General features: G+C 39.5%; 1 protein-coding gene across 1 annotated transcript in view; it reads left to right on the top strand.

Moving 5' to 3' along the window:
• LOC119417533 (ankyrin repeat and SAM domain-containing protein 1A) overlaps positions 1-15,759 on the top strand; it is a 102,573-nt gene that overhangs the window by 66,953 nt on the left and 19,861 nt on the right. Inside the window, exons 15-16 of the mRNA XM_037684757.1 lie at positions 4,769-4,826; positions 9,055-9,167. Of these exons, the coding sequence (XP_037540685.1) occupies positions 4,769-4,826; positions 9,055-9,167 (171 nt within the window). The remainder of the gene's footprint in view (positions 1-4,768; positions 4,827-9,054; positions 9,168-15,759) is intronic.

The raw sequence follows: 15,759 nt of genomic DNA, 5'->3' as shown, positions 1-15,759 counted from the left end.
TTTGAATCAAAGGATGGATAGTGAGGGAGCCAGCAGTGTGTCTCTTTAAGAAAAAATAGGAGGGAGGCCCCTTGACGTGACATGGGTTATCTCTTGTTCCTTTTGTTCAAATCTCAAAATGGCGGACGCTCGGTGTGGTTTGAGCTCTTTGGCATAGCATTTTTCACACAAAGCTTTTAATGAAAATTTTAAAATTCAGTAAAATGTTCTCAGCTTCTTTTTGCAGAGAAAAACAACTTTTTAAACAAAGGCACTGGTTTCAACCGTGAATTTTGGAGCTTTGACAAGACAGAGTTTTTTTTCTGAGGTTGGCCTGTTAGCTTAGCTCGTAGCTTAGCTTCTCAGCTTAGCTGCTTTTAACGATCAAAAAACGTGATTTTGGACGATTATAACATATTTTAAAGAAAAGGGAAAAAAGAGAAAGGTGGAGTCAGTGAAGAACGCTGGAGTTGAGCCTTTTCTCATCCAGTGTCTTCAGTAGAAAGTGAGAGACAAGAAAAAACGATAAAGCCGATAAATGAAAATGAGGTTGATAATTTTCATTTATCATGCGATTAATTGATTTATTGTTTATCGCGACAGGCCTGTGTAAAATGTAAACTAAAACCAAATGCAAAGATCTGCAACTTGCATAAATCTATATAAACAAACTTTGAATTTGACAGTAGAAACACATCTCCAAACAAAAGGCTTTAAGTGCCAGTGGTATGAATAAGAAACAGGTTGAGGAGCATCTTGTAGCAGATTAGCTAATTAGCAACATAGTAAAAAGGGCTGGACATTAAAAGAGCATTTTAGAAGTAAAGATGGGCGCAGCTTCACAAGTCTGAGAAGAACTGTTAAAAATTGTGGAACATGTTCCGGACAACGTTGCTCAAAGGAAAATTGGAAATTCTTTTGAATATTTATTTATATACAGTTCAAATCAATAATGGGCCCTCATTCCCCAGTTGTAATGAGGACACGAGGGCCCTCAGGGGCCACCGCATTTCAACACAGGTCTGATTCCATTCTGTACACCACTGCATGGACTCAGAACAGAACTCAGAAATTTACAACAGTATGACCTTGAGGTAGAAGAATCTGGATACTGAAGTGACCTGCCTGCAGTCCGGACCTCTCACCCTCTGAAAACATTTGGAGCAGCATGAAACAAAGACCCAGGACTGGTGAGCAGCTAGAATCCTACATGGGACAAGAACGAGACACTTCCCTTAAAACACGCTGGTCTCTCCAGTTCCTTGTAATATACAGACTGCTGGTATAGTTGAGGACGTTTTAAAGTGATCTATCACCCCCTTTTTATTCAGATCACATTAAAAACGACTTTAATATATTTTTGTTTCAACATTAAATATGCTTACTATGTTCAGTTTGAATAAAGTGTGGGTTTATGAAATTTGCAATCATTGTTTTCTTTTTGTTGGCATTTTTCACAAAGTCCAGTTTTTTTCCCCAGGTTTGGAGTTTGTGTATAAAATGAGATGGTTGCTGCCATAGAACGAACCACAGTGTCTATTATTTAGTCTTATAAATCAAAACTCTAAATTCTCTTCCAGCAGACACAGACGACTTCTCCCTCCCCAAAACATCGAAGATCTAGTTCCACCGACAGCGTAAGATGCCTCTTTTCATTTGATCCCTGCTCCTTTTTTTGACTCTGGGCTCTTCTGGGACATTCCTTGCAGAGGTATCTGGGGTCTTTGTACTTCATGGATCACTTTGAAATAAAATAATCTTGTCAATTCTTCGGTTCTTTTCCTGTTCAAATCCAGCCACTTTAATTCATCATTAGATAGATCAGACAGGAGCGTTCATGAATAGACTTTTTTGTTTGTTTGTTTGAATTCCTCTGCACCCTCTGGAATACATATTTCTTTTAATTACAGAACATTTTATTATTAAACGTTCCCAAACTGATTAATGATGAACAAGTGTAGACTCATTGAACATTTAATTATACTAATGGGAACTTGTCTTTCTTTTTTTTTTTTTTTTTACGAGCAGCTAGGATGTATGGAAGGGCAGTAAAAATGCAATTTTACATTATATCCATAAACTCAAAACATTTAATGTGACCTGACAACAGTCTGCATTGTTCCGATGTTCTTAAAGCCTCAGCTGCGTACGGTAGAAAGGGGCGCCACGTTTCTGTGCCCCTACAGATGTAACTAGAGAAATTGAATTTCCTACAAAAATACAGTGTGAATGTTTGTTGCACTAGAACTTGCTGAAAAACAGCTGAAAAACAGCTGAAATTAGCTAAAACACATGCTGAAATGTAGCTGAAATGGAAGAACAATCCCAATTTCGCAGAAGAAAGCAGAAAGAACACATATTTGCTGAATTAGGTTTAAATAAGCAGAAATTAACACAAAATTTGGGAAATAAGGTAAAAAAGATGAAATTAGCAAAAAAAAAAAAAAAAACTGCTGAAAAGTAGCTGAAAAAGCAGAAAGAAGCTTAACCTACCAAAATGAAGTGGAGAGCGATGAAATGAGCACAAAATATGTGGAATTAACTGAAAAAGCTAAAATTAGCATGAAACAGCCAAGTAACAGCTAAAATAACAGAAAATGCTGAAAGGAGCATAACAAGCTGAAATTAGCAGAAAGGAGTTAATTAGTCTGAAAGTAGCAGAAATGACCATGAAAAACTTGAATTTATATGAAAACAACTGGTTGCCCAATCAGGCTGAAAGAAGCAGAAATTAGTACAAAAATGTGGAAATCATCTGAAAAAAGCAGAAATTAGGAAAAAAAAAAACCAGCTGAAAAGTAGCTAAAACAGCAGAAAGAAGCTTAAATTGCCAGACCAAAGTGGAGAGAGCACATTTTTGCTGAATTTAGTTGGAAAAAAGTTGAAAAGAGTGCAACAAATGTGGAATTAGATGAAAAAGCTTAAATTAGCATAAAACAGCTATATAGTAGTTGAAATAGCAGAAAAGTTGAAACTTGTAGAAAGAAGCTGAAAGAAGCCTAATAAGCTGAAATTAGCAGAAAGAAGTTAGAAGAAGCACAAAAATGTTGTTGTTAGCAGAAAGAATCTGAGAGGAGCACAAATCAGCTGAAAGTAGTTGAAAAAAAATATTCAAATTTGCACAAAGAAGCTGAACAATAACAAAATGTGAAAGGAGCAGTAAAAGGTTGTAAACAGTTCTAAAGATTTGAAGGAGGTAAAATGAGCTCAATTCATTTTCTATGAGAAAAAAATGGCAGAAAAGACTAAATATTTCAAAAAGCTAAAGCTGCAACAATACCAAAAGTCATAGCACCCTTTTCCTGAACAAGCTGAACATTTTGATACATGAATTGTTGAAATAGTTTGAAAACTGCCGGACGATAAACGGTCTCTCCGAATAATATATGGGGGGGGGGGGGATGGATCACAATAGTGTGAATGCTTCATAAACATTCACAGTATTAGGCTCCTCAGTGTCCTGCTGCCTGTATCGCTTCATTTAGAGGAAACTACGGTATTCTATTTGAAGAACTTTGTGTGCATGTGCGCAGCATGTGGATATTTGCAACAGTGCTCGGAGACGACACACTGTATTCTCAAATGCATTCAGTGGTGATGCATTACGTTTTTGCTGGAAACACGATTATCTGCGTACACTCAGGTGTTGCTAAGGTTCTTGCTTTTGATGCTCTCTGTGTGCTTTCCTTAAAGAGCATCAAATTATCTTCAACCACTTGTTTTACACACTGAAATGCACTGCTTCTGCAGGTAGCGAGTGAATTTTCCTGCAGCCCACATAGCAGTAACTTGTCAAATATTGATGCCTGTGAATAACTGTGAATATTGTGAAGGGCAAAGATGCATGGATAGATATGCCATCTCTTAAGTTGCCCTCTCAAATAGGTGCATGCTCTCTGTGGGGGTTTTCATTATGTTTCTAGTCTCTAACGAAAGAAAACTTGCATGTTTGGTCATGAAAAGTTTTTGGAGTGGGTATATGTGGGAGGAAACCTTGGAGGTTTTTTGTCTCTATATTATTCATGGATGGATGGATGGATGGTTACTTCTTGCTCATAAATAAATATTAATTCTTTCTTTTTTTGCAGGGTAACCTCTGACTATTGGTTTTTGATCATTCCATGCTTCCCTCTCACCAAATCTTCTTGATGATATTCTGACCCTTTAAAAAATCATATCTAAATGTCTATAAACTGAAATATTCAAAAGCTCTCCTCCAGACAGATTTTAGTCATAAATATGATAGTTTCAAGGAATTTCAAATATTCTTTTCTGCGCAGCAGCAGCAGAGATTAAGAGTCGAGGTGTCCTCAGCAACCTCAATCAAAGCATGCCTGAGTCCTGTAAAAAAAAAAAGTAGATTTATTAATAGTTATTGGTACTTTTCATTCATTTTTGTTTACAAATTTAGACCCTGTTTAGAGAAAAATGAAAAGTTAAACATTGAATAAAGCCTAAAGCTCTGATTAAAATCCCTTTTATATAATAAAATGTTTGATTTTTATTTTAATTTAGAAAGGATTTTTATCAGAGCTTTAGGTTTTTACAAGTGTATTGATTCTGCAAAAGCCAAGAGCTTTGATCACACACTCAATAAAAAAAAATGACGAAGCATATTTTTTAAATATTCATGACCATTGCTGTGCGTTTGGAGAGAAGACATTTGATGATGCAAGGGGGCTTTCTTATTTTTCATTTTTCTTTTCCAATTATTGTTGCTGTAAAGCGGACGGTGGAACACTGATGGCTTTTCTAGGCGCTCACCTCGTCTCTCTCTTCCTGTCCTCAGATCGAGAAGATCATGACGCTGATCGGAGCGGGCATCGAGTCTTCCAGAGATCAGCAAGGTAGAGTTGATCTGACTGACGGTTTGTGTTGTAAAATAAACATTTGTTTAATCCAGTCATTATTAATCAGTGAAGCTGAAAGTTTGAAGTCTAAGTAGTGAACAGGATAGTTTTTTTCATTTTAACAAAATCCTGATTGTCATAGATTTACCCACCTCTGTAATGAAAGACACAACGGTTGCTGTGTTAATTTTGTGTACAAGTAACTGTAAGTCCTCTAGTTTAGAAACCCCTAAAGCTGCCAGTGTAGCTGTTCACTGAGCTGTGACTGTTCAAGATTATTGATGAATCAAAATTGAAAGAAAACAGGTGAATTTTGAGTGTTGGCAACTAACGAGCTGTGGTTTCCTTTTCAACAGCCTCCTTTTGAAAATCACAGCCCATGTTTGTTCATTCATTCAACCTTTATTTAAACAGATAAATCACATTGAGCCTCAAAGACTCATTTACAAGTGAGACCTGTTTGGACAGACAAAAACAACGGTTAACTGGACACATGTAGGAGTTGGAGGCGAAAAAAAAAATTCCTATCAGATGTATTTTTTTTCCTGCCTGAGAAAAAAAAAAACCCCTCTAATAATAAAAAAAACCACCTTGCACAAACAAGAACATATTTACGTAGACAATCTGCAGACGGGGGAGACGAGAGCGGTCAGCAATGTTCATAGATGCTCTCGAGGTCACTGTAAGAGTTCTGATAAGGATGGAATAATCAGTCAATGTCCTCCGGTGAGATCCATAAACATTCTCGAGGGATGTCGAGGAATGGCCAAGAATAACGTCTATGAGAATCCAAGAGTCCTGAAATGATGACACAAGTTTATTCAGCTGGTTTCATCTGGTTATCAGTTGGTAATTCCTCAGGGAGGGGGTGGTGAGCGTCAGATCACATGTTCTCCAGGTGAATTCAGATAAGATGGCCTTCAAGGCCAGCCAAGGGAGCCAAATTAAGATAAACACACAGTTGTTTTGGGGACAGGCAGAACTTAATGACATCTACCTTGAGTCTGTGTTGGTCGACTCGGTTCTGAAATGTCCAAATTACATGGCCACACCGATGGAACATGACTGAGTAAAATCCCCGAGATCTGATCCATTCAGCCCAAAGCATTTGAGTCTGGGTACTCGAGACACGAACCAAACCATCATAAAGGCAAGCAGCGTGATCGGGTCCAAATTTGCTGCCGACGACTTCCATGATTGTAGATAAAACCAGCAACCAGCCAAATCCAAAAAGCAGGATCTAGTTATCGTAAATCCAATTAAATATGCGTCCTTAAAATCCACAGATGGCAGCAGAGATAGACACATCATCAAGTCTTCCAGTCGATGAGATATCCAGCTGCGCGTGTGCCAACAGGGCAAATCGGCTCGCCTAAAGCCTGTCTTTTATTCAAAGAAATGTTGTAAATTGAGTTGAGGGACCTACTGATCAAAACAAGTCCATAATTATGGTTCGGAAGAAATGCAAGAGAGGCTCACAGCAGTTTCACAGACAGACAGAGCAGCAAAGCAAAGTGGAGAGGGAGGGGAAGGGAGAAGCATCTGATCTCGGCCAGAGCAAGTGGTGAAGTGAGCATCGCTTGTAAAATTCCAAATTCTCACATTGTTTTCTTGGCCATCTCGTACCTGTGTTGGCCCACTTTGTACTCACATTGTCTGCCACCAACCATGTTTAAGATTTAATTTGTTGGCTTTAGTTTAAAAGATTTGGATCAGTTTCTGTACCCCAGTGTTTTAGACCTAGGCATTTGGAGCTGTAGCCTCGGATGTTTTCGGTCTCAAACAGCTCCTGTAAAGACGTCAAAATGCACCCCTAGTGCTCCGAAATGAATAGTACTGGTAACTAAATATAGGTTTGAGATGCTTGAGACAACTCTGGGACTAGTGTGAGAGAAAATTTGTTGCAGAATTTCTTGTCAACTTGTTCAAATTTCAAGCAACAAGTGGCGAAAAAATTGAGAATCCTGCAAATGTCTTAAACAAATTTGGAGACTCTCCTGTGAATACAGTTCACCACATAGTCTCCAGCAGTCACAGCCCAGTGAGATTCTGCCCTTAGGTTCAAATATTTGAAATCAACCTGTACGTTAAGGCTGGTATAAAAGAGTTTAGCATCTTTTATCGCAGGATCTCCTGCAGCAATGGCTGCATTTCTTGTCTTGTAGGGACTCTATTCATTCTTCATTTAGTAAAATACAACTTTGATTTGCTATAAAATATTCCAAGTCATGTACCATACATAGTTTTAGACATAGATAGAAGGCACTTCTGTTTTTGTTTTAAGGATCAACTGTATCTCAGACAATTGATTACATCTGGTGTTGCAATTAGAGTTTCAGTACCTTCTCCTCTGGCTTTTGAAAAGCCTGTCACCCCAGCTGATGGATGGTACTCCGACACTGTTGCCCTGAACAATCGACTCTTTCCCGTCAGCATTCCCATCTCACACCGCTCAGCATTCACCTTCACGCTTGCTTTAGCTGCTTTTTAATACATTTAAACAATGCTCTGTCCCTGTTTATTCTACCTCTCTGGGTTTTTATTGTTGAGCCGGAGGGGGATTGGAACCACAGCGTATGTCAGGGATCGAGCACAATTTGCTCCGTAGACAAAGCTGACTCTGCTGCAGTAAGCTAGTGTCCCATCACAGCTTTCATCTGTCTGAATCCTCTTTTATGTACGTGAGGCTTCTGCTGCTTGGCCCACAGCTTCGTCTCTACTCTGCTGCTTTCAGAAAGCAGAAAAGACTCTTTTTATTTGTGCACAAGAAGCTGCATCACTTTCCCCCCTTCTGTTTGATTTGCTGTAGTGTTTGCCAACGACTCCTGGACTTGATTGGCTTGCAGTCTCTTGCATTTTCAGCTCTTTGCAGATTAACTTTTGCCCCAGAGTAACAAGAATAGTGGCAGGCGGACGGGAAACCTTAAGAAGACAGAAAAGGACGGAAATGGCGATGTTTCAAGATCAAGAAAAGCAAATTCAAGTGATGAGAGCTTGGGAGGTGGGGCTACAAACTGAACTGGTAGCTTTAAATGACAAAGAGCAGCCACCTGCAGTATTTCAGAGAGACGGGGCGGTGGAAGCTGAGGAGTGCATGCAAGTAGAAAGAGAGAGAGAGAGAGAGAGAGGGAGGAGAGGGAGGAGAGGGGAGTTGCAGGCAGCAGGCTGGTGAACGGACAGGACAAAAGAAGGACTACACTTCCACATGCAGGATTGGAGAGTCTGCTTTGTGCCGAGTGGTTTGTTGCTGACCACGTCCTGGATGGTTGTAGCACTGTTGTTTGCAGACTGTTTTGAAGAAGCTCGTTGGATTCTTACTTTTTGCTCTTCTTCTTGGAAACTTCCAGACTTCTGGAGTGACCAAATGGATTATTTAAGTGGGAATCTCAACGTGAACGGGGCTGGATGTGTTGCAGGTTGAGCAGATGGCTGGAGGACTGGAAGAGAAAAGGGGACTTTTGTGCGTGCATGTCAGACATGTTTGCCGTCCACCAAACCAAGCTGAGGCTCTAATGAAGCTTATGGTGTTAAAACAAATTTTTATGGCGTAAATTAAGTCGTGTTGTTTTTGTAGCTGGTGTCAGCTGACAGCTGTGTTCAGCCTCGGCTCATTCCAGTCACGTCACATGTTTTCTTTAGTTTCTCCAACTCATTCTATAGCTTTGTTGCTGCTTTTCCTGTTAAAGCTGCTTTAGCTCAGGTAGATTTGCAGGTCATGTTGGGACTATTTTTAGTGTAGGTTGACGATGTGAACAAAACTGGACCTATGAACTAATTAACCAGTTAACTTTCCACTTGACACAACCAACCCTACTTCACTGGAAGGACTCCCCCTGAAGTTGGGAACTGTTGCACGTCTTTCTGAGTGCCTTGAAAGCTGCAGCTTCATAAAAGACCCTTCATGAGACATTCAGACTTTTGTTCTGGCTCAAATCATAGTTTAGTTTCTGAGTCGGTTTGCTGGTGATATAATTTTTTTTTTATCCCTTTCGCCCCTCCACAAGAGGGTGGATTAATCCTTTTCAAGTGACTGGTTCAGCCTCCGCAGGCCTGCGGGAGCTGACGCCCTGTCCACAGAGGACACTGTCTTCACCGCCCTCCTGCTGCTGGTGCGCTCGGCTCTGCTGGCCACGAGTTATGTGGCAATGCCACTTGTCGTCCTCAGAGTGCCGCTGCTACCGGTTGAAGGGTTTCTCCCTGCTGAAGCGCTTTCCCCTGTCGGCAGGTGCTGCAGGCCGGCTGCTGGATCAGCCTGTGGGGGACTGGCTGGAGCACGTGGGGCTGCCGCAGTACGAGAGCAAGCTGCTCCTGAATGGCTTTGATGATCTACACTACATGGTGAGTTTCACACTGTTTCTGTTTCTCTGTGATATTGGTCTGTTTTCCTGGTTTCTAATGCTTTTAATCACTTCTGCAGAACCGTAACTAACGGATGTCACTTGATTTGTTGAGAAACGATCCAGTGACCTCCAATTCAAGTTTAATTTACTCCATCTTTGTGCTGTTGCTTCTTAATTAAGATTCTTCATTTGTTCCGAATTAATTCAGCACATATTTTAATGTTTAACATAACATTCCCACTGCATTGCTTCACCTCAGTGTTGAAAAGTATAGAGTTTGATTTTATACTTTCCAGCTTTGTACTTCTATGGAATCAAGAAAGTCGAGTATGGAAAAACCACTACAGCTATCGCCGTGTCCAGACTATATCTTGTCTATTATATCAAATAAACAAATAAATAACACTCATAAAAGTTGTTCAAATAAGTTTTTATAACACTGACTTTAAAGAAAAAAATGAACAGTGAATGAACCTTTCTTTATTTCCACTTTTAGTTCATGCACCAATTCCAGAAATGGAATTAAATACTTAGGTCCACCTTGCTAGTACTGAGTTAAATTCCCTGTTTACCTTCCGAACTTCAGAAATTCTGCGTGGCGTTGATTCAACAGGGTGTTGAAAACATTTCTCGGAGATTCTGGTCCATACTGACGTGTTAGCATTGCACAGTTTCTGTACATACATGATGCGCCGCTCTGCTCCGCCTCGTCCCAAAGGTGCTCGATGGGACTGATGACTGGTCTGTGTCCATTCCTCCTTCCTGTCCTCTCAAACTCAGCGGGTCGAAGCAGATGGCCGCTCGTCCTGAGCCTGATTCTGCTGGAGGTTTCTTCCTGTTAAAAGGGAGTTTTTCCTTTCCACTGTTGCCTTTGTGCTTGCTCAGGATGGGAGACTGTGACAAAATGAAGACAATGTCTTCTGGCTTCCTTCCTTAGATAGACAACTTTACTGCCAGTATTTGGCATTTACTGTATGTGAATGTTTCTGTTCAGTGGCCTGAGACGACTTCTGTTGTGACTTGGTGCTATTCAAATAAACTAAACTGAATTGAGCTGAATTGGAGGCTCTTATAGTCCAGTGAATTAAGACTCTTTGACCAGACAATGTTTTTACCATCTCTTATTAACTAATTATGTTGAGTCTGTGGGCGGTTGTAGCTTCAGTTTCCTGTTCTCAGCAGACAGGAGTGACATCCAGTGTTATTTTGTAGCTGCAGCCCCTCTGCTTCATAACTGGACATGTTGTATATTCACAGATGGGATTCTGCAGATACCATGTGTTGCTTGAAACAAGTGTTTATTTGAGCTGCTGTTGTCTTCCACTTAACCTGTTTGCTCGCTCACCTCTGACTTCTGTCATCAACAAGGCATTTTACTCCACACAACTTTTACTCTAGAGATGTTCTCATTTTTTTGGTCCATTCTCTGTAAACTCCTGAGCTGGTTGCAGGTGAAAATCCCAGTAGATCAGCAGTTTCTGAACTACGGCCATACCATCTTGAGTTGCTGCAATGTGATTGGCTGATTAGCTGTTTGTGTTAACAAGCAGTTGAACAAGTGGATGTAATAAAGTGGCAGGCGAGTGTGTCCTGTTTGTAATGTGATCGAGAAAAGTGCAACGTTACGGTTTAGCAGGCAAGTATATACAGGCATTTGTTTGAAAATTTAAATAAAATTTGTTAGATTTGCATTTGGGGGGTAGGAAACATTTGAAAAAATGTTCAGGCCCATGAACTTTGTTTCCCCAAAATTATTGTAACATTTAATACTTTAAATAAAACAGAATATCATTTAAAGGGAGAAAATCACCTCTATAATTAGTAAGGAATTGTTTCTGTTTACAAAATATGCACCGTAAAGCCAATGAGGTGAATAAAATATAGTGGGAAAAACATTTTCCACATCCAATAACTTTACCTACTAATAAAGGTAATGAAACAACAACTCTAGAAATACTGTTCTTTACTGTAAATTTACAGCTATTTTGAGGTCAAAAATGACTCAAAAATCAACAGGGAATTTGGAAAGTTTGGAAAAGTATGGAATTTCAAAATGAAAAACGTGTTTGAGCCTTTTCAAAATTTAGTGCTTTGTTTATGTTTGTGTTACCATACTTTACGCCGTATAAGTCGCATCAGTCCAAAAATGTCTAATAAAGTGGAAAAAACATAAATACGTCGCTTTGCCATTTAAGTGGCAAATATTATACGTCACTGCTGATGCTTCGAGTTTGTTATTTGTCACCGCTGACCACCTGGAAACGTGGGCCGGTGTTGTACCAAAAATTGATTGACCGCCTAATTCATTCAACCTTTATTTAGACAGGTAAATCCCATTGAGCCTCGAGGACTCATTTACAAGAGAGAAATGGCAGCCGTGGGGGCGTGCACAGGAGGACTTTAACAAGAATTTAACAAGATTAACACTTAAAAACAATTGTTTGTTTGCTTGAAATTATTATTATTATTAATTATACTAAAGGTCAACCTTTTCCTTAATAAATGCACTTTAATGGTCAAATCAGCTTCATTTCACCTGGGCAGTGCGGCGAAATGCAGCTGATTTGACGTTTGCACCAGGAGTTCTTTAGCGCGATGAAGGTGGCTTGGTATGTCAAGCCAAGTGTCTCATTAATAGCCACTTTCACCTATTAATGAGACGCTTGGCTTGCCATATTAGTCGCGGGCCCTCTAGTGGCTGAAAATGGTAGTGCTCAATATTTTCCATGTCAGAATGAATGAGATCATCAGATTTCAGCCAAAAATTGGTTATACATATGGGAGAAAAAAACATAAATAAGTAGTTTTTGTTGTATAAGTCGCAGGCATAATAAAATAAATAAAGTGCTATGTGTCGTCATCGTTGTATGTTCCCATACAAAGACGAAATTGGCTCTCTACATTTAACCCATCGCACCTGGGATACACCCAGGTGGAGCAGTGGGCAGCTATGTAAGTGCCCGGGGAGCAATTTGGGATTGGGTGTCCTGCTCAGAGACACCACAAGATGTGCAATGACTGGGGATTGAACCCAGGACCTTTGGGTCCTGAGTCGGCTGCCCTGCCCCTACACCATCTCGGCCCCATAATGCTAGTTTATGCAAAAAACTGCAACTTGTACAGTGAAAATCACGGTACCTCTTTTGTGATTAACTCTTTGGTTGATCAGTCACAAGTGTCTGTTAAACTTAACACTTAATTCTAACAAATCTCCAATCTGAGCTCATCTGCTTGCACACACTTTGTGTGACTTCGGTACATTTTGTTTGGTAAAGCAGCAGCTGGTGTCCGACCGCCTGGCCAGCGCGGGCACGCATCTGTGTGATCAATGGGATGCTGTTACCATGCCGACAGGTTTATACAGCCCATAGCCTGCCTCGCCACTGTGGGTTAGCTCAGGTGTTTTTGTTCCTAATGAGAACTGATGGAGGAGAGAATGAGGGACCCAGATGGTCTTAAAAACAACACAAACAATGTGAACACCGAAAGAAACCAGAGAAAACAGGTTTTGTCTTGCTCTGTTCTCATGGCTGATTTGTTTTTCTTAATTCTGGGCCTGTTTGACAAGAAAATAAAATCTCAAAATTAGGTAAAAGTCAGACTGAGAGTCTTGTATGTGACTAAAATCATATGTTGCCTATGCAGCTTTGCGTGCTACAAACCTTGATGAGTTAAAAAAAAACTTGTATTAGTCGTGACCCCTGTGATGTTTTTTAAAAATGTTGAGCTGCTTGAAGCCTACATGGAAAGAAAGCCTTCATGAAGTGTTTGAAGTTTGAATTTGTACCAAACTTCACACATTCACTGGTGTAGATGTAGTTTTCACTTTGATTTAGAAGTAATGTAAGAAGGGAAAAATAAAACTTTGAATAATTTTATGTATTTGGTAGCAGACTGGATCTTTTGTCTGGACCTGTTAAGTGTATTAGATGTCTTGTATTTGTCTGAAAATATCTTATTTTGTTTAGGTTTTCTGGGCAAAACCCCTTTAACTCAATGTTTCTCCCAAAACAGATAAGGTTATTGAATTAAGAGCAATTCTACAGTCAAAAGCTGAACCAGTCTTTCTTTATTACAATAATAGAACCAGTCTGCTGTTTGATGTGTGAGTAGTCCACGGCCTTACAAATTAATCTAATCATCCCTCCCTTCATTTATTATAAGTATCATTCCCAAGTTGTTTTGTCCTCTTCTTGTACATCATAGTTGGAAAAACAAAGACTGCACTTCTAAGTTGTAGTACTTCTCTGCAACACTATATTTTATATTTTACCAAATGCAGCCGTTTCTGATATGCAAGCCTTATGTTATTAAAAACAAATAGTAAAAATGAGGTCTTACAATCAAATTTCATCTTATTAGGTTACAGAAAGTGTTGTGTTTTTATTTGGAGTTGCAAATATTGCATGTTTGATCATCTGAATGAATGCAGAGTAACTCAGAGAAATGTGTGTTTCCTATCAAGTTTGTCAGTGTGAGAAGATTTGAGCCGGAACAGTTTTTAATCTACGTTACATAACCCAGAGATGCAGCATTAATGCTCCCCTCACCAGTGCTGAAGTCTGTGTTGAAGCCTCTGAAGTTTCTCTCTCTGGGTTTAATCTGACACTGGTCTTTAAGTAGCTCACACTCTTCCTCATCGTCCTTGAATCTTCTCCTTAAAGCAGAGGAATTGCAATATTTCTCTCTTTATGGCTTCCTGGACAGGTTTAGAAGCTAACTGTGACCTTTAACCTCAGTGTCACTCTCTGAGCAAACGTTGAACCAAGATTTGGATCCATTAAAATTGAGAAAGATTAGAGATCAGTTTAATAAAACCTGTTTCAAGCATGACATTGAAGCTTTTATTATCAAGGAAATATGGAAGTCGTGTTATAGGCTTTGTGTGCTTGTCTATTAACAAAATGAAACTCTCATAAAGTTATTATTGGATGTACATCTACAGCTGATAAGCATTTGGAGTCAACCTCAGGGGTCTGCAACTTTTGCGATAAAAGAGCCATTTTTGCTACTTTGCTTATAATTGTGTGTGTCCAGAGCCGCAAAACCTGCTACAACTGTGTCCCGTCAACTGGTGGCCCATGGGCCTCTACAAGTTTGTTGGAGATGGCTTTTCCGGCCAGTAGGGGTGATATTATAAAACAAAAAATGTCTAACTAGTATAAACATTTATTGATATTTTTACATTTTATTACAAAATAAAAGATCAGATTCATGTAAAGAAAGAAAAAATATATACATAATTTTAACTATTTTGTAAAAATTCCAACACTGAACTCTGCAGACCAATGTGAGTTCTCTTAATTGTTGAAGAATTAAGTATCCTACTTAAAGCATAAAGTTAAAGACAGTATAAAATTAGGCCAGTTTGTTGGATATCCAGTTAGATTTTTAACGAAAAATAAATACTTTTGTTTACTTTGATTTTGTTTTTTTGTGTTTTATTCTTAGTGTTGTCAAAGTTACACACCATATTCCTTCTCAGCAACTTGTCTTAAAGGTATTCCAAAACATTCTGGTGGTTTTTAGAGAGAGATCACGCTGTGAGACTGGAAGTTGACAAAGTGGCTAACAAACTGCTAGCATGATGTAATCCACATGTTTTACAACTTGTATTTGTACTATTCGTCACATATTTGAAAATGACAGGACATCTGCTGAAACTAGCCATGTTCATTGTTGGCAATAATTTAAATAAAATTCAGTTTTATTTTAGTTTTGGTCAAAGCCTGAAAGAGCCGCTGCAGAGGGACCAACGAGCCACATGTGGCCCCGAGCCGCAGGTTGCAGACCCCTGGTCAACCTTGATTACACAAGATCATTTTAAAAGCCCTGGCAAATGATGCATTTCTTCAAAGCATGCAAGTTTCATTACCATATTAAATAAATATCTCGTTTTGAGCAGCCCTCCTGCATTAGCTGCATATTGCTCCTGTTTGTTGAAGAATAAAGGTTTTTGTTGTAGCCGGTGCTTCGGTGCGCTCTCTAATTAAACAGTATTCACTCTCAGCCCACCGTGGGCTCAGTCTTCCCCGCAGGCTCCACCGGTGGATCAATACCAGCACTGATTGGATTGTGTTTGAGCAGCACGGCACAGACGAGCCCCTCCTAAAACCAATTAGCTGCTTTTCATCAGCTCCTGGAGCAAATGTCCCGACCAGACATGCTCTGCACGGCACTGCTGCTCTGCACTTTTTTATAGTACTTGTTAAACCAAAAAAAACTCATTTACTTCCCCGGCATTCATCTGCAGTTGAAAGCTTGTGCTGATTGAGAACGACTCAGCCAGGTGTACATTCTATTAGGGCACCTTTTCAGTCTTTAAATTCACTTTGATTGACCAAGACAGAAGCAATACCTTACAAAACAAATTGTTGTGGCTCTAAAATCCCAAGGTGGAAAAAACATTAGAATGAACATCTTTCCTTTGTTTTTATGTACAGTAGTCTCTCGTTTATTGTGGGGGTTACGCTGCAGACACCCCACCACCCCCTACGCAATAAATAAAAGTCTGCAAAGTAGCAACGTTGTATTTAGTGTGTATATATATATATATATATATATATATACACAATATATATATACACCAT

The sequence above is a fragment of the Nematolebias whitei genome, chromosome 11 (assembly GCF_014905685.2).
Source record: "Nematolebias whitei isolate Nwh7 chromosome 11, NemWhi1, whole genome shotgun sequence".
Lineage (NCBI taxonomy): Eukaryota > Metazoa > Chordata > Actinopteri > Cyprinodontiformes > Rivulidae > Nematolebias > Nematolebias whitei.
This window is presented reverse-complemented; position numbering and strand designations above follow the sequence as displayed.